Source organism: Vigna unguiculata, chromosome 5 (genome assembly GCF_004118075.2).
Source record: "Vigna unguiculata cultivar IT97K-499-35 chromosome 5, ASM411807v1, whole genome shotgun sequence".
Classification (NCBI taxonomy): Eukaryota; Viridiplantae; Streptophyta; class Magnoliopsida; order Fabales; family Fabaceae; genus Vigna; species Vigna unguiculata.
Genome location: NC_040283.1, coordinates 1779241 through 1799050, shown reverse-complemented (window position 1 = coordinate 1799050; position 19810 = coordinate 1779241). Strand labels below are relative to the sequence as shown.

Genomic DNA, 19810 nt, shown 5'->3' with positions numbered 1-19810 from the left:
ATTGATCTTTATTTTACCAACTTTTTAATTAATATCCATTAAAAAGTATTCTCTAACTATTATTATAAAAAAAATTTAATATTTTAATGTTAAAAAAAGTTGATAATTTCTTGACCAAAATCGAAGTAAAAAATACAAATAAAAAGACATAAATTAATCTGAAACTTTAAAAAAAATTAAGAAAAATTAAGAACTTTTAGTTTTAAATAATTTAATTACTTTCATAAATTTTAAAAAAATGTTTTGTTATAAAATATTTCAATTTTTGTATAAAAATAAAATATATTATTTAAAATTCTTAACAAAAAATATAATAATGGATATGGTTAAATGAGAAAAATATGAAAAGAAATGCTCAAGAAAGGATTTCTAGCCGGAGAAAGAAAATTCAATGTGAAAGAAGGAAACTTGAAATTTTTCTTTCCGTCCAAAAAGATACTAAATTAGTTTTGCGGTCAAGGAAAAAGTGAAATAAACTGAAGAATCAGAAAATCAAACCTCCAACATTCTTCTAACGTTGATTTTCTCGTGTTGAACGCAACTCATGCAACACATTCATTTTTCAATCGGACCATTATAGTTTGACGATTTTTCTTTTTAATTTTGAAAAAAAATTCTTTTAAAGTTACATTAAATATTTTTTTGAACTACATCAAACTTTTTTTTTTCATCTAATAAATTGCTGACATGTATGTAGACATTATGAAGAGTTTGTCCATTTTTATTTTTTCAGAATCCGCAACTTCATCATGGTCTTTCTTAACAACTCACATTCCTCATAACATATTCTTCGAGATGTAAAAAACCCATGCATGCCCAATTACACGTTGCAGTCCAACCAAGCACGGTTTAAACAAACCATAAAAAAAAACACATTGAACACAAGCTCATAGACCTACACAAAAGGTTCACCAACTTGTACCTTAAATTTATTATTACCCCTCCAAAAACAAGTGTCACCCACGCCGATTCTCAACATAAGAAAATGAAGCACTATTCATGAGACCGTCCACTATCTTTTGTAGCCATTATTGAACCTTTGACCCTCTCAAACGTGTCTCTCTTTCACATTGTCACCTTAAGATTCACACATTTCTTCCACCGTCCACCTGCTAACCCAGTATTCTTTCTCCCTCTGTAGCCACCACTTTGCACTATATATAGCAAAACCACCTTTACCTTCTTCACATCACACATTCCATACATAACCTTCTCTTTTCTTCTCATCTAAAAACACTCTCAGCACAAACTTAACCATGGCAACCACCTTCTCAAGCCATGCCATCAAAACCATCCCTTCTGTCACTACCAAACCATCTTCGTTCCTCACACCCTCAAATATCAAACTTTCATCTCCATTCAACCATTCTCTCACCAAAACTCTCAAGCTTAACTCCACTTTGCCACACTCTTCTTTCACTTCAGTTCCCAAGAAATCTTTCACTTGCAGAAGCCAGACTCAGCCTGTTGACTCTGGTAATAGACATACCCAGTTCTCAATTTTGTTTCTTTATAGCTAAATTAAATTGAGTTTTGTCTTCTTCATGCTCTCACGTCACCCTTTTGGTTTCTTTGCTCGATCACTATGCAGAAAAAGTCCAAGAACTAAGTGTGTACGAAATCAACGAGCGAGACCGTGGAAGCCCTGTTTACCTTAGATTGAGCTATAAAACTGTCAATTCTCTTGGTGATTTGGTCCCCTTCAGCAACAAGGTAAGTTTATTCGGTTTCAGGACAAAATTTAGACAGAGTTTCAGAATTTTTAATGTTGATATTCCACCGAAGTTTGAGTTTGTACAACGTAATCAAATGTTGGATTTCCATGTGATAGAGGCCAGTGAGTTGTGTTGTTATGATTGATTTTGATTTTGGACATGTGCAGTTGTACACCGGAGATCTACAAAAGCGCATTGGCATAACATCTGGTATTTGCATTTTGATACAAAACAAAGCTGAGAAAAAAGGGGACAGGTATGAAGCAATCTTCAGCTTCTACTTTGGAGATTATGGTCACATAGCAGTGCAGGGACCTTACCTAACTTATGAGGATTCATATTTGGCTGTGACGGGTGGATCTGGAATTTTTGAGGGAGTTAAGGGTCAAGTAAAATTGCATCAAATTGTGTATCCTTTCAAAATTTTATACACATTCTACTTAAAAGGTATTAAAGATTTGCCTCAAGAACTTCTTGTGAAGACGGTTGAACCCATTCCATCTGTTGAAGCTTCCCCTGCTGCTAAAGCCCTTGAACCCCATGCCACCCTTGCTGGTTTCACAGATTAAAGTTCAACTTCTTTTTGTAGTTTGATATAAGTTTCTGAATAATAAGTGGGTGTTTGATGCTTTTCTTTTGGTAGTGGAGTTTCTGAAAAAGTTGACATTGATCCACTAGTCGTATTTAAACAAATATCTTATGTAATTTGTATTTGCCATCATTGGTGTTGGATTATTTATATGTTTTAGCTACTCTTTCTTATGTCTTTTTAAAGAGTGGGTTTTTTTTTCCTAATATGTTTTTATGTTTTCAGATTGTGGATGTGCATGTGTCATTATAATACAATTTTTGTATATATTTTATAAACATGTGCTTTTTTCGTCAAATCACATGGTTGGTATTGTATGAATATCATTATTATTAATTAATTTTTTTAAAGAGAAAATTATTTGATATTATTTCACAACTCTTATAAAAATAAAATATTTCTAAAGGTAAAATAGTTTTTATAAAAGATAATAATAATGAAGAACAATGTTAAATGATAAAGAAAAAAATATGGTTTTCTAAGTGTGATTACTTGTCGTATGAAATATTTCTAAAGGTAAATAGTTTTTATAAAAGATAATAATAATAATGAAGAACAATATTAAATGATAAAGAAGAAATTATGGTTTTCTAAGTGTGATTAGTTGTTGTATGAAATCTTTGATGTTATATGTTATAATAATGAGTTTGACATGTAACATGTATGAGATGGTTGATTATTTAGGTTGGTATGGAATTGAGATGTTAAATGACTTTATGCTGGTCGGAGAAACATGATTTTGCACTACTACATTCATGATTATTAGTAACAATAAAAAAATGTAACTAAATTACAAAAAATGTTACTAATGTGATTTAGTAACATTACATCAAATGTTAGGTATACCCTATATTACTAATGATTTTTAGTGACATTTTTATGTATCAATCGAGACATTTACAAAAGTGTTACTAAATACTTTTAGCAACATTTATTTAATGAAAATGCAACATTTTAAACAATGTTACTAAATTTTTTTAGTAATATTTTTTGTATAAAAGAGTAACATTATAAAATTGTTACTAAAAATCTTTAATGACATTTCTTTTAAATAGAGATACATTTTCAAATTGTTACTAAAAGGTTTTAGTAATATTTTTTTTAATAGAGGCGACGTTATGTTACTAATATAGAATATCTTTTAATATAAAATATTTTAAAAATACACATAATGATAGTCTAATGTTAAATTTAATCATTGAACAATAACTTTCTCATTCAAAATTTCACCAGATTGAGAACATATGGATTTAAGTTCTCATAAGTACACATATCTCAAAAAAAATTTACTGAAGAGAAGATGTTAACAATTGTTAAGAAGTTCTCACGAAGAGAAATCTAGCAATATTGAATTATGAAATGAATCATACTCAAAATACCTAGCTATGTTGAGCACACTCATGAGAGAATTTAGGTACTATGGTATCAGAACTGGATGCCAGTAATTGTTCAAGCCAATGACGCCGCCACATCCTAGCAATATCAAGAGGAAGCCACGAGGGGTAAAAAGTTCAAATTTGTATCAATATCATATCAATCAAGTCAAAGTTTTCACTAAATAAACATTCATAATATCTTACCCATTTCAATTTAAATCCATCCAACTTGCACCTTGTGCAACAAGGATCTGAAAAGAATAACATCAATTCTAGTTTCAACCTGAAAGCCTGTCTCTCTGTCCAAGCGCAAATGTTGAAGAGCACGCATTCCACTCTCCACAATCGTAACTGAAAACACCTATTTCAAACACACACAAAAACTTTAGTAGAAAAACTCAATTTGGCAAGGGAAAATCACAAACACAATATTCGCAACGCCGGGTCACCTTTGCAGGAAGAAATCTTGAGCAACCGTTCAATAACCATGTGATCAACAAGTTTGTCATCAACGGCAAGAATGTGAAGCATCGAGAAGAAGTTCAGAAATTAGGGTAACAAACAAAATAATTCAAAAAGAAAAATGAATTGAAGCATGTACCGAGTATCAGATTCACAATGCCAGTGTTTCATCGAGAATAAGAGTGAAATCTTCACTCGCTGATGTTTGGTGGTGACGCCTTTCTTGTTCCTCGTGTGCATTGCGGAGGTTGGCGATGATGGAAGAAACCCTGAATGAAGATAGAGAGGACAGTTCCCCATTTCGCGTCAACACGATGTTGGAGGTGTTGGTGACTGTCTGCACTTACATCGGCCCTGGTGATGTGTTGCAGCACTGGAGACGAAAGCAAAGTGGTGAAGAGGAAGAAGGGGAAGTTGTTCAAACCTAAAGAAGATGGGGGAATCAAATCAGTATCTTTGTACAACCTTAAAATGGTAGTATTTTATATTTAATTAATTTCTTATAATATTGGTAAAATGGTATTATACAATAAATTTATCTATTTATAGTAACATTTTCAAAACATGTTGCAATATTATAATTAGTATCACTTATAGTGATGTTTTTAAGAAAACATTACTGTAGGATGTGTATAGTAACATTTTTAGTAAAAGTAACTAAACAAATGTTACTAAAGCTAGGAAATTCTATAGTGTTGTTGCGGTCAGGACATAATTCCATTATGGTTGTGTGGTGGTGCCTGATTGGTCAGGGTGTAATTCCATGGATCTCTAGGTGAGATCTCATGATGGTGCCTCATTGGTCAGGACGTAATTCCACATTAGTTGCGTGGTGGTTGTAACATCCCGCCAGGATATTACTAATTTATAAATAAATAAATAAAATAATTAAGACAACGCATTTAATAATACCTCATTTTCCCAAAACGCGGGAAAATTTAAAACTTTATTATTCGTGCAGATAATTTAAAAGTGTTCATTACAAAACTGAAACCTCAATACCATCAAGTCACCCCTCAGGGTTTACAATTGTTTTCAAAACAAGTAAATACATAAGAAAAGTTTCCCCAGATAAATCCCCTCTCCGCGCCTAAGCTGCACCTGAGCCACCTGCATCACCAGCATCTGCTCCCGTGTACCGCGTACACGATCATCGCCACACACACGCAGATAGGGTGAGCTTAGCAGATAAAACACATATATATACAAAACTATAAACACATACATATAAATCAGTAATCATTCACATATCATCACTTAAATTAACTTCTCACATTGTCCTATATTTTTATTCTCTCAATTCAATCTCCAATACGTTTATTCGTATTCTACCTCGTCTGCTAATTACTTCAAGGTGACTTGCTGCCATACCTATCGGCCACAACCGATAGAGCACGTGCGGGAATACATGCTACGGATCATACACCGCAACGTCAGGTAGAGTTCCCACATACGAACAAAGTCCGTATCGTCCCAAGACTACCAAACTCGTCAGCCAACAACTGAGGAGGGCAATCTATCTGGACCCATCCGTACTGGCCACAACCAGTACACTCATACCGGCCACACTCGCCAACCCGAGCCATAACTCCAGGGTTCCTCGTGTCCATCCGCCATCCCGAGCCACAACTCAAGAGATGCTATTCCGAGCCACAACTCAAGGAATACCACGTGCTTAACCCCTATCCCGAGCCACAACTCAAGGGATACGTTCCGAGCCACAACTCAAGGAACTCCAGCATCATCACCTCTGAAGCATTACCAGAAACCTTGTAGAACACCCTACGAAGTCCAACAACTGGGACTTACAACATCTAAACCGCCTAGCGGGGGACACGTACCGCTAGGCGCCACAGCTTCCAGACCGCCTGGCGGGGGACACGTACCGCCAGGCGCCAAGCGCCTCAAAATTGTCAATAATTGTAAACACCGCCTGGCGGACCAGTCCTTACCGCCAGGCGCACCCATGTTAAATACACCACGAGTTCTGCCATTACCGCCCGGCGCACCCACGTTCACCGCCAGGCGGATCTCGCTCCAGACCTTGTAGAAGTTGTGGTCATCGCCTGGCGGTTTACAACCCTCCGCCAGGCGCTGTATCAGTACAGACAGTGTATAAATGTCATTACAATCTGTTCAGTTTTCATTGATTCCTCACCCAGTATACAATTATCCCTTGACTTTTCATCAATCCATTTGAATTGTTCTCCACTTGTCCAAATGACTACCCACTTTCTATGTGCACCTATTTGGTTGTCTTAATTAGAACCCCATTCTTCTCTCCATAACATACTATATTATCCAGTACCCAATACTTACTAACACCTTTGCCTCAGCATTATATTCACTCTCATATATGTTCCCCTTCCTAATACTCAGTGCATTTATGCATTTTTGTGGTTAAACCTTAAATCTCAAACATCAACAGTATACTCTGTAAGCATTATCTTCTATGTGAAACACATTCCTATCGCACTGGAACTGCTTTCCGCCAGGTCATACCCTACTCTAGTATTCCACACAACCATCCCACATGATTATACACTTCTACTCTTATACCAGTCACCCGCACTTACACACAATCCCTCATCTACTCTTCATTCCCACGATTTTCAATACCTATTATTCAATTCTCGCACACCCCCATTAGCATGTTATCATAGCATTTCCGAATTACCAATAATACTTCCGACATCAACCCCAAGTGTTCAACCCTAAAACACCTCGTCACTGTTTCATCAGATTTCTCTATCAAATTACTCTCGAGAATCGACGTTACTACACTGGATCATCTCTCAAGAGCATCCCCTTGATTTTCCCAATTTAACTCACGTCTAAAGACCTAAAAAAAAAACCCAAATAGCGCCTCAGCCCCGTGTCGCCTGGCGGTCCCGACCAATCCCGCCAGGCGCTTCATACATTCCCGGCCGCCAGGCGATTTCCCCTCAGTAACCCAGTATAAGGCAAAAACGCATGCACTGCCTGGCGGCGATGTATGCCCGCCAGGCGGTTTCTGGAAATTTTCCAGAAAACACAGAAAATTTGCAGAATACACAGATAAGCATCCAGTTCATACATTTCATTTTACATTATCGAAATATAAAACGAAAACAACGATTACAACTCCCCTAACCTGGTTCCTTAGCTTAAATTAGAGCAATTGATGAAGCTCTCCCTTGATCACCAATGGCCACCCTTGGTGTCCCTCAATTCTGCCTTCACTCCCTCACGTCAGCCCCTCTCACTCACCCTTGCCTCTGTCTTTTTCTAAGTCTAGGTTCAGCCTTGCCAAAACCTTGCCTAAACTCCAACTTTTTCCTTTTAAACTAGTATTTTAGGTTACTTAAAAATCTTAAAACGAATTTAATTGCATTTACCATTTAATAACCCTCATCTCTCACCATGAATGGAAATGCAGCCCCCCCCTTGGGGGTACTGCTTCCCCTTGCCTCTGTTAACCTTTCCCATTTCCCTCCAAAGTCACCATTAGCAAAAATAAAACACGCATAATTTCCATTTAGCCTTTCCAAGGTTTGAACCCATGACCCCTTTGTTACCACTCAAGTGCATCACCATTTCAACCAATCATGTTTCATGCTACCCATCACAATTCAAGTATCATAACATACAAGAACATGTTTTCATAAATTTAAATAACAAAATCTTAATATCAAAAGTTAGCATACATAGGACTCGAACCCAAGTCCTCTCGCACAATCAAAGTGCTCTCAACCATATGGGCTAGCACTTTTCCACGTCATACCAACCAAAATTTAATGTCATAATTATTACCCCTCCCGTATTTATTAATTAATTATTTATTTAATTAATTAAATTCTACGGGTCTTACAGTGGTGCCTCATGGTCACGACGTAATTTCATGGCCCCTGTTAGTGGGAGTTTGTGGTGTTGCCTCATTTATATAATTTAGTGAGGATTCAAGATAAGGATTGCATCCTAACACTCTAAAGACTCAATTAGTCTCACGTAGAGCGTACTAACTGAAGTGGTGAGAGTAACAAGAGGCCTAAAACACTTTAAGGCTAACCTTGTGCGTGGTGGGATGAAACACTGTAACAACTAGCTCGGTAGAGCAGTAAAGGCCATCACAAGTGCAAGCATCCGGTGAATCCGGCTAATTATATGTATTTGGATAAGTCGTGTCATGAGTCTTAGTCTATTGTTTGCAAGTCATAACATGATTGGTTGACATATGTATCTTTGACTATGAACGTGTATGTAATTGTATGATAAATCATTTTCTACTCTAGCTTACCCCTTTGCTTGTTTGATTGTTCTGTGTGTGGTTTCCTCTTTTTGCGATGATCATCAATTTATTGATGTGAGCATATGCGAGAACTCCTCGTGGTCAACAGGATAATGGTGATTTCGCTGCATAACTCGTCTTGGGTCGGATCTTGCTTTTGCGAGTTCTCTGTGAGGGTTGTAGCTCATGTTTTACCTTGCTCCTTGAGCATTCTTTTTATGTACTATTCAACTTTTATCTTGCTTAGTCTATGACATTGTGATATGCATTAGACAACTCTCTAAGTTATCTGGGATTTTGTTGTAAGGAATGATATTTATACTCTTTGTCATTACTCTTTATTTTACCTTGTGTAATGTTTCATTTAATTATGTCATTATTTAAATTGGACGTTAGGGAGGAAAGTGAAGTCGTCACTTTTCAGTTTTTTTTTTTACGTAATTAATAAATTTTGATTATTTTTTAATTTAAATTTATTGGAAGAATAAACAGGCAAAAAAATTAGTGGAATAAAAATAAACATCTATATATATATATATATATATATATATATATATATATTAACATTGATTAAAAATTAAAATACAAAATTTGAAAAAAAAAATATTAAACTACAACGTTCAAACAAAGTGAAAAAGAAAAGGAAAAGTGAAGTTGCCATGTTAAAGGACGACTTCACTTTTCACGTAACACAATGAAGATTTTGGTTTTTTTTTTCTAAGAAAAAAAAAATTGGCTGGGTGGAGGATGACTGCATCTATAATGTCGTCCTCCACCTTGACGACTTGACCATATTTACCAAATAAAATTTTAAATTTCAACTGATCTTATTTTACAAATTTAACGAAAAATGGACCATGAAATAAAAAAAAAATCAGAGTAAATACATGAATTTGTGTGAATTGTGAAGTAAAGTTTGTGTTATTTATTTTAAAAAATTTGGATAAGAAAATAAATAAATTTGATGGCGAAATTTGTATCGACACATTTTCATTAATCTGAAGACAAAAAAAGGTGGGTAAGGTGGGTTTCATCCAATTATACAGAGAAGAACTTGTCCAAATTATATTTTCTTCCATATCTTAGCTTTTGCCTTATTAGAAACTTCTTGAATACAAAATAAACTGACCCAAAACAACACACCAACACAGTCCAGCACCTCATCATGACGTCACCTTCAAACTTCCTATAATACAAAACGAACAATTTTAACAAATTTGAAAATCATTGAATCGGTCTCATGCGTAAGAGAACCTATTCCCACACATCAATGGCTTCATGGAATCGGTTCCAACACATCCAAAACCAGTTCTCTTGCCTTTAACTATTAAAAGAAACGGTTCCAACACATCTAAAATCGATTCCCAATATGCTATGGCATTGTTAATTTTTCATTACTATTTTTTATTTATCCATAAAAATATGTCCCAGTATTAAATTTAGGCCCAGCAACATTTTATTAAAAAATATACCAAACGACCAGTAAATATACATAAGGGAGGTAAAGAATTGTTATTATTTATTTAATGTTTTCGTCATTATAAATTTTATAACGTCACAATCACATATATTAAGACCAATTAATTTACATTTTCAATGATGTCAATTGAAAAGACAATAAAAAGTAATTGGTTAAAATTATTTTAATCAATTATTAGTAAGCACTATTTTATTATTTAATCATTTTCAGATACCTAGTTATATCCTACCATTACAATTAAACAACTAAATTAATAATTCACTCATTTATTTTATAATGCAACCTTAGGTTTCTTGGTTTTAATTAACCACGATTTCGTGAATGTCTTTACTAAAACACATTGTGCGGCACATGTCTTTTTAATTTATTCAACTGTCATATTCAAATTGTGACCACTTCTGCATAATATTACTTTTGTATATTTAATAAACACGTGCAGCCTCAAAGTATTTCTTCATGTATATAATGATTATTGATTTTTCTTTTTATAATCTTTGATTAGTTGTTGCCATCCATCTCTTTTATATGATTCAATATGCATTTCAGATGGCTTTAATACCCGATTATTCTTTCCAAAAATATACCAATTTTATTTTTTTGTTCAATTTAAAAATATACCATGTTCTAAATTTTATATATATATATATATATATATATATATATATATTTATTGAATATAACACTTACAAAATTATAACATTGAAACCATTTACTAAAATGAATGTGTTTGCAATCTCTTGCATGCTCTCCTAATATTTCACCATCTTTACAGAATTTAGTTATATATAAAAATGATCTGTGATCAAGAAAATATTGATTGAAACTAAAAGGGATTAATTAATTGAAACTATTGTTACATATATAGTTTAGTAGTTGTATCAAATTTGGTGACTGAGTTACACTATGCATATTATTTGAGGAAAAATGATTAGCATAATAATTGATTTAGCAAGGGTTCTGCAGTACAAAGTTCCAGTACAAGAACACAGTACCAATCAATGCAACAAGATGTACTACATTCATGGCCTTTTTCAAATACCAATCAATAAATATTATATAACATGTAGCAGATCCTTCAATCCCTGCTAATACAATGGTTGCATCTGATTGAGGCAAATCATGATTCATTAATTAGTCACCGTTGAATCCCCTGGCTGGCCGGAGCAAGTTGTGACGGGAATCAATGGCGGTGGTGACACCATGAAAGTAGTTTCATTATAAGCACTTTTTCTTCTTTCTCTTGATCTTCCTGTTATATATACAAAAGGGTGTTGAAGGATAGAAATTCATTACTGCCATTGATTCTCATCACAACATGTTCTAGTCTCTCAGGGAGCCTCATAGTTCTTCTTTTCATATACTCTTTTCTCAATTCACCTATATCATTGTTGGAGTAGGTGATGTTTTCAACCAGCAATGAATTGAATAAACAGAAAAGGAAGTGAAAATTTGGCACCAAAGAGTTACTTTTGAAATTTATTCATTTGGTTTGACTACCAAGTATTTGGTATAGTTATCATTTTTTGTTGTTCCGTTGTGTTTTGTTAGGAAGGTCAGAGAATTTGTATCTGGAGTTTTTACAGAACAAGATAAAGGTAAAGAAATGTAAATTTTAGGGTTATTGATTCCTGTACCCTTACAGTTAGTAATTATTGTAACCTCATCAGAGAAAAAGACTCAAAGATTCTTTATTATTGCACCATATCATCATTATTCTGTTGCTACCATTATTGTCACCGCCACCCTCATCAAAGTTGTTGCAGAGGAGGAAGAAGAGGAGAAAAAGAACAGTCACTGCCATTTTATGTAAGAATGTTTTGGAAATTTTATTATAAAAAACATTATATATATTTTGAAAAATTTATTCTGAAAATTTACTTCCAAAAAACATATTGCGAAATATATTTCGCAAGTTTCGAAAATTTTAATCCGGGTATTACAGAGTTTTTATTTCAAAAATTCTAAAAATTTATTCCATAAAATTTTCAAAATAATATTTGAGACCCATAGAATAAACAGTTGGGCTTTTGAAAACAAACGCAAAACAAAAACCGGCCCATTATTTTCTTCACTCACAAAAATTAATCGTGAACGAGTATTTTAAAACAGTAGCCAATCACATGACATTGTCTTGATTTTCATTTTCATTGTTTGTTTTGACAATGGAATGAGTTTCATTTAATTTGAGAATTAAGAATAAGATTTTGCAGTAAAAAGTCAGAACTAAAATAAAATATAAAAAGAGAAACAAAATAGATAGAAAAGCGAAAAATAGCTTTAAAAAAATATATTTTTCTCTCTTAAAAAAAAGAGATTTTGATCTGTTTCAAAGTAACTAACAAAGTAAAATTTCCCATCCTAAGAAACTTCTCATGTAACAGAAAATTGAAGAGGTTAAACTAACATACTCTTTTTTTCAATCAGATGAGATTGATTTTCCCCCAAAACGAACAGAATCTCTCGGAATATATGCCATCATCTCTGATTTAACTTTCTTCGTGGCCCTCACTTTTTTTCTGAAGCTATTTTGGAAACATGTATTTGGCTGGCTATACAAGGGAAATGTAACAGGTTTTTTGGAACTGATCAAATCAAGTTCTCATCAATCATATAATTTGACGTCATTACTCAAATACATCACGACAAAACAAAAACACAATCAGACAATTATTTGTCTCTCGCAACCTAAAATGTTTCCAAACGTGCATGCTTCAAGGCTAAGTTTTCTACTTTAACTCATGCTTCTTTTAATCGAAGAATATACAACAACAACAACAACATAGATGAACCCAAATCATTTGTATCATAGTCTTCCATTTAGTATAGTTGATGTGATATATTTAAGAAAGTGAAACTAATGAAGACATTGGTGTTTCTGAATGGCCTAGGCTATTGTGGAAATGGATGGTAATTGTTTCCGAAAGGAGTGTTTGGAAATTTGCATTAAGATGAGACAGTTCACTGGGAAGTAGTTTGTGGGGACAGAGAATGGTAGAAAGTAGAAAGGCTTTATAAAATAAATGAAGTAAATGGGTCCCAGAGGTGGGTGTGAAACAGAACCTCTCTCTTTCTTGATACTAACCTTGCATACACATCAGACAAAACTGACGGCTATGATGAGGTCCAGTGTGGGACCCTGGTCCTGCTTCCATAATGTGAGGGTCCCAACCTCACTCATTGTCAAGGGTCAAGACAAGAATGTGACATGCACATGCTCAAGAGCAAAGGAAACAAGACATTCTCACTATCACACAACACACATCACAACACAACACAACACAAAAACTCTTCACCACTCCAACAAACACTACTCACATCCACTCTTTTCATCTCCACACCCTACACTGAAAACAACTCAACATTGCAAACTCATCATATTATGCTCCACCTCATTATTATTCTCAACTCAAAAACAGTGTTAATCCAAAGGATTCACCCCATTGGGATTTCACTAGGTTACAACTACCTCAAATTTGGACTAGTCTTAGGAGGGAAACTTCATTCATCTATTCTTCTACTACCCTTTCAAATTTTAAATACAATATATATATATACATGCTACTGATACACCACTCACAGATATGCAAAATTTACCAAACCTATGTTTTTACCCTTCTTCTTGTTATCAAAACCTGTATATATATATATATATATATATATATATATATATATATATATATATATATATATATATACTCCCTATAAATTTTCAACAAAAAGAATCATTCTATAACAAAAAAACATGTCTTTTTGGTTGGTTTATGCATTCAATAATGCATTCCCTTTTTGATTTGCAGAAGCTTCCCGGATACTTTCCTTCATGTGTTTTTGTTTATTGAAAAAGCATCTAACTTACCTTGATTGCAGAGTTTCCTGAATTGGGGTTGAGTATCATGGTAAAAGATTGGTGTTTTATCAAACTGAAATGAGTGATTTGTTGTTGTGATATCAGTTCGGATAAGGTGATGGTGTTGGTTTTAATTTGTGGAAAACTACAGGAAGCATGAGTGTCAGACTCTATGGAATTGCCATTATTGTAATAAATGATGGTTTTCTAAATTTTATGGCTATTCTTTTTTTTTTCTTGGATACAATAAATTGCTATTTTTATTCATGTACTGGAACAATTGTTTTTCTTTTGTACCTTAGGGTGACATAATTATGGTGTTGTCGTAGAGAGTTTAACATTTTTTGTTTAAATCCTCGGAGAAAACAACAAAAAAAACATGTTTTTGCTCAATTCCTCACCTACCCTAATCATTCATTTGATAACCTCATCCTCATGTGGTTGTAACTAAATACATTGACTAAAATGAATTGAAAATTGCATCTAAATTGCACCTACTTTGACCACTTAAATTAAATATGATACGGCTATCGTTAAAGGTGGATTCGCTGAAGACTAGTGGAGGCTCTGACTAATCCTCTAACTCAACTTATTTATCTAAATCACATTATTAATGGTTAATTAATCAATCTCATGCTCAATGAATAATAGAAAGAAAGCTTACGAGTTTTGTATGTGATGTTAGTGTGCTGTGACAGTAGAAAATATGAGGAGCCATCATCACCAAAAGTGATGTTGATGCATGAAACAGATCCATTATTTGGTGTTGTTTTCCACAATCTGCATAAAATGAAAATTCACCGTGAAATAGAGTGAAGTTGTGTGCTGGATGAGTTGTGATATCAGCGACATTTTTCCTGAATTAATGCATCCTAATTTTATGGAACTAGAAAGGAAATAAAAGATAGACAAATTTTGATTTTGTCTTGCTTCAGCAATAAAAAAAGGGACTAATAGTTAGTGTCCCATGATTGACTTGAAGATTAAACTTGCCAACTGGGCTAGGATATTAGGGGTCAAAGAATAACAATAGTTACTGAGAGAGAGTCCAATGAAGTTAATGCAGAGGCCAAAAAACAGAAATATAAGAAAGTTGTAATATGGAATGATATTATTTGAGGAATGGTGTTGCACCATGGAGATTCAAAAAGTGAAAAATTGAGGAGAGACAAACACTCCTTACAGAAGTACTTAGGCATGCCTAGTGTTTGAATTGATGCCAAAGCCACATTCCACCTACCTATACCTTGCCTAGACAAAAAGCTTCAACTTCAGAACACTCTCTTTTTGTCATGTCTGAACCTGCAGCATCATCCACTTTCAAACCTGTGCAAGTTTGAGTTGGAGTGAGAGTGACTCGAATCAACCAACATTTGCAGCAACATTTCACCCTGCTGAATTATTTTTCTAACTCATTCATGGCCACAGCTGAACCACTTCCTTATAGTTCAAGAAGAAGAGACGAGTCAGAGTTCAATTTGAGAGAATGGAACGTGAAAGCTCGAATCAGCCGTGAGAACACCAATTCCAGAAGGTACTCAGGATCTTACATGAGAAGCTTCAGAGAAGACACAAGGTCATTTAGATCAAACATAGCCATTTCCAGCACTGCTTCTTCACCCGGATACCCTTTAAAAGGTGCCTTTCTTTTCACTCCAATTCAAAGTAGTTCATGCTTTCAAATTTTTATCTCATTTTCACCTCAAATTGTCCCGTTTGTTGCAGATGAAATAGACCCTTCAACATATTCTTTCACTACTGCTCTTAAAGGTACACTACAACTGAATCAACAATGATAATTAGCATAGCAGTTACATATTTTTCTGAATCAATTGAATTGGGATGGTTCATTGCAGCATTGCAAGCAAGAGCAGCCTATAACAGTTGGGAATGCTCATCCCCAGATGGGTTTGCTTTGAATTCCAAGTGGAATGAAGCAGAAAGGTATATATGCAACCCTCTCTCAGGGGAGGTACCATTGGAGTGTTTGTCTGCAAAAACTCTTAGTGGAAGATCTTTCAGAAACTCAATAAGCAGAATTGCCATGTCTGCTCCTTTAGTTTATTCCTCCAAACACATTCCAACAAAGCCAGCAACTTACACTCAAGAAGAAGTGGCTCTTCAATTTCCCAATCCAGGTTCACACACTTAATTACCCAATCTTCTTCTTGATTTTTCCTTTTTTCTTCTTTCTAGAACAGTTAAAGTTCTGAATTCTACTTTGCCTCTGTATGCAGAGAAGAAGAAAGAGGGTATGACAAGAGATGTAGGTACTCAAAGCACACCTCCTTATCTCAGTTCAAGCAGTCCCAGCCCTGCTTCAACTCCATCCATCATGGAGAGATCAAAACCTCAACCTGAAGACTCACCTAATTCAAATGCAAAAACAAAATCTGAGGAAGAGGTACTGTCACACATTTTTCACCGAATGTTCCTTTAATGAGTTCATCAGAAATTCAAAATCTTATACATGTCCTAATTAAAACATCAAACACTTTAGATTCAGTTCATGTTTCCCTTTCTTTGGTCCTCATAAATGAATGCGCCTCATCAAACACTAGACAGTAGAAATTCCAAGTTTCAAAATACTGTAATTGTTTGGCAGAATGAAATTATTAAAACTAGAGTAAACAGTGTATGCATTAATAATATAAAGAGTTTTAATATATATTGTTGACTTTTATTATAAATATTTTAAAACTCATAACAATCATAACTTTTGATCAGCTAATGGTATAGATTTTTTACACATACTACATATATATTAAACTCTTAAACAATCTACAGAAGTGTCCAAAAATTCAGATACATGAGTCAGGTTCATTTAAGTTTTTCAAAATTATTCAAAATGAATGGATAGAAAGAGAACAATATCCTGCGGTTTCCAAGATTAAAGAATCAAATCTGTTGTCTAGATTGTAACCTTCTAATGTGGGGCAGTGGTAGATATATTGTCTCTCAGTAGAATTTCATGTTTTAAGTGTATCTCTGGTTTTTGGCCCCTACTTACTTTCCCCCTAGTAAGCTGTTTTCTACTACACATTCAGTTGCACTTGTCTGTGTGGTTTTGGGAATCAAATTTCCTGTCATGAAACTGTTATCTTGGTTTCAACTTACAAGTGTCAAATTTTGCATCATATAGCTCTTCAATCCAACCTAGTTCTCCTTCTTGAATATGATTAAAACAATACAGTGTGGTTCTTTTTTAACCTATGTAGCTTTCCCTTGTCTCACATGTGAAGCCACATAAGACTCTGAGATTCAAAGTACATTGGTTTATGCGTGTTTGGTTCTACGTGAAACTGTCGTAGAATTGATTAAAATTGATTTTTTAACATAAAATAAATATGTGTTTGATTTTCAAAATCAACTAAAGAGTAAAATTTCATGTTGAATGATAAACTTTCTACGATGAAGAATGATAATTCTCCAACACTGAACCAAAACCAAAGACACCCTTTATCTCTGTGGGTACCTCAACAAATTGTCTACTCACTGTCATGCTATGTACCATTCATTAGGATCACACACATAAATGTAGAGAGTAATTTATATGACAAAAATAGCATCATAGAATAATCACATTAATGGATAATGCAATGGTCTGAAACTATTGTACTAAGTGTGCTACATATGAACAATTCTGCACTGTCAAATGATGTACCCAACAAAGTTGTTAGAGATTGAATCGTTTTCAAGCAAGCTGATTAGCAACAAGGAGTAAGTTAAGTTATCAGAAATAATGATTTTGTCCTTTTCTAATTCAAAAAATGTTACATCTCTTGCTTCAGTTTAAATTTATATGGATTTTATAATCATATAATTTGGCCTACCTCTTTCTTTGTCAGAATAAATTGTCGGTTCTTATCATCCAAACAAAATTGGCAGATTAGGTAGAAACAAGTGACAGCTGCATTAAAAGAATATTTTCTGTATTCCAACTTATCTTAAAAAGAAATATACTGTATAAATACATTGGAGTTATTATATATGTATAAGATTGACTTACATATGTAGAGAGCATGTAAGAAAATTGATAAAGGAATATTTTGCACAAAGATGACAGATAAAAGTGATGTTGATTAGTGTTTCCTAAAATAGAAACAGTGTGGGGTGAGTAATGGGATTGAGAAGCACATGATAGAAAGCATGACATTGATATGTGAGAGTGGAAATGCATGTGCAGGTGGAAGTGAAAGATGAAGAAATATGGGAGACAAAAGAAACAGAAAGAGAAAAGAAGGAATGGAGGAAGAGAGAGGAACAACTTTGCAAACAACAAAGTGGTTGCTTTTGGTGGATGAGAAAGAAAGAAAAGGCAGAGAGAGAAAGAGAAAGAGAAAGAAGGAATAACATGTTTCTCACTCACTTCAGAGGTACCAAAAGATAAAGAGCATCAAAATCTGATAAAGGGTGTAAGTGTGGAACAATGCATGATGGTTAAGATTCTCTCTCACTCACTCACTTCACCAATTTTTTGCAGTGCTTTGCTGAAAATAGAAAAGTTAAGAGCATTAATGCAAATTGCAATCGTCAAAAGCTTGTGGACTCTGCTGTGTGTGACGTGTGACTCTCTTTCTTTCTCTATCTGGTGGTCCATTTTTTTTTTTTTATGTTTCTGATAAATATTAAGTAATATGATATGATATGTTGTGTTCTTGTGGTGAAATTTGCTTGAATTCACGTGCATCTTTTGTTTCTGCATTTTGAATTCTTCTTCTTACAATTCAATTTTAAACAAGTTTCCACAATGGTTCACGCAAAATTTATGAAGAATAATAATATCAATAATATGATTAAATATTATATATAGATACCTCTTCAAGAAATAAATATGTTTTTTTTTAAATTTAGGATATATATCTTAAATATGGTTTTCTTCAAAACCAACTCCATTCACTTGGTAACATTGTGTCTATATTTTTAAATTCTTTTCTTAATTTAATGTATATGTATAATTAACTACTAAAATTGTGCTAATATGAGTAATCTCTTCTTAAAGTAAAAATGTTAGATTTATCAATACCTTTCAAAGAAAGTATTTGTCTACAAGAAAATAAATTGACATGAAAACATAATAAACAAGTAGTTTGGGATATGAACGTTTTGTAATGAAAAGAATCATGGTGGTGCTGAAAAGATGATTTTAAAAAAAATAAAAATAAATATATATATATATATATATATTTATTTATTTATATATATTTACTGTAGAAATGATAAAGACAAAATCAAAGAACAAAAAGAAAAGTTTACAAAATAATAAATTAAATATTTTTTTTATTATCATATAGTATCAGAATTAGAAAGAGAAATATCATGTGCCTGCCACAGTCTTTGAGACAAAAATAGTGTCTAATTTTGGACTGTTTGGCCCAAGGGACCTTCCGTCAAATTAGGCTTGGTCCATTTTGAAAAATAATTAAATTAATACATATTTTGACAGTTTCAAAATTAATATATATTTTGAAAAATAATAATAAAATATTTCTTCTAAGTTCAATGTTTGTACGGGTCTTTTTTAAAACTCAAATAATTAAAAAAATAATATATTTATCTGTAAAATTACTCTGTAACTCAATATATACATAGTTAGAGAGGACATACTTTTCTCTAAATTATTCTTTAAATACTTTCCTTCCTGTGTGTAAATATATATTTAAAATATAAAGTTAACAAAATACAAAAATATTACTTTTTTCTTTAAATTCAGTAACAACTTATATATTTAAGTTGTATCAAATTAAAATATCATGTTTTTAAATTGACAAAAAGAGGGGAGGACTAAGCACAAGTTTTCTGATTATTATTATTATTATTATTATTATTATTATTAGATATTAAAAAGACTTGAAATTCATTCGGCCACAAATTACAATGTCCATTCAAACAGACGTTAAACATCAAAGAAAATAATGAAATATTTTATTTCCTTTTAAACCATGTTGTTTACAATGAGAAATTTTTTTGCTTGTTGAATGATTATTATTTTTCTTTTGATTTTCACGTATAAGTTTAAAAAAATATCTTGAGAAAAATTTATTCTCCTAAGTAATTCTAAGAACTCAAAAAAC

At 33.3% G+C, this 19810-nt stretch overlaps 2 protein-coding genes across 3 annotated transcripts; both read left to right on the top strand.

Annotated features, from left to right (window-relative positions):
• The first annotated feature begins 1136 nt into the window (after positions 1–1136).
• LOC114183281 (allene oxide cyclase, chloroplastic-like) lies at positions 1137–2482 on the top strand. Its single transcript, XM_028070236.1, has 3 exons — positions 1137–1476; positions 1592–1713; positions 1883–2482. Exons 1-3 carry the CDS (start codon positions 1257–1259, stop codon positions 2282–2284), a joined length of 744 nt encoding a protein of 247 aa, XP_027926037.1. The 5' UTR covers positions 1137–1256; the 3' UTR covers positions 2285–2482.
• A 12303-nt stretch (positions 2483–14785) lies between these two features.
• Positions 14786–18425, top strand: LOC114183778. 2 transcript variants are annotated; one of them, XM_028070909.1, is made up of 6 exons: positions 14786–15374; positions 15462–15506; positions 15593–15874; positions 15974–16140; positions 17923–18112; positions 18220–18425. In XM_028070909.1, the coding sequence occupies exons 1-6, from the start codon at positions 15155–15157 to the stop codon at positions 18228–18230; spliced, it is 915 nt and encodes a 304-aa protein (XP_027926710.1). In that variant the 5' UTR covers positions 14786–15154; the 3' UTR covers positions 18231–18425. The 2 variants fall into 2 exon arrangements, with proteins under 2 accessions (XP_027926710.1, XP_027926709.1); XM_028070908.1 differs by having other exon boundaries at positions 14787–15374; positions 17923–18425.
• Positions 18426–19810: the final 1385 nt, after the last annotated feature.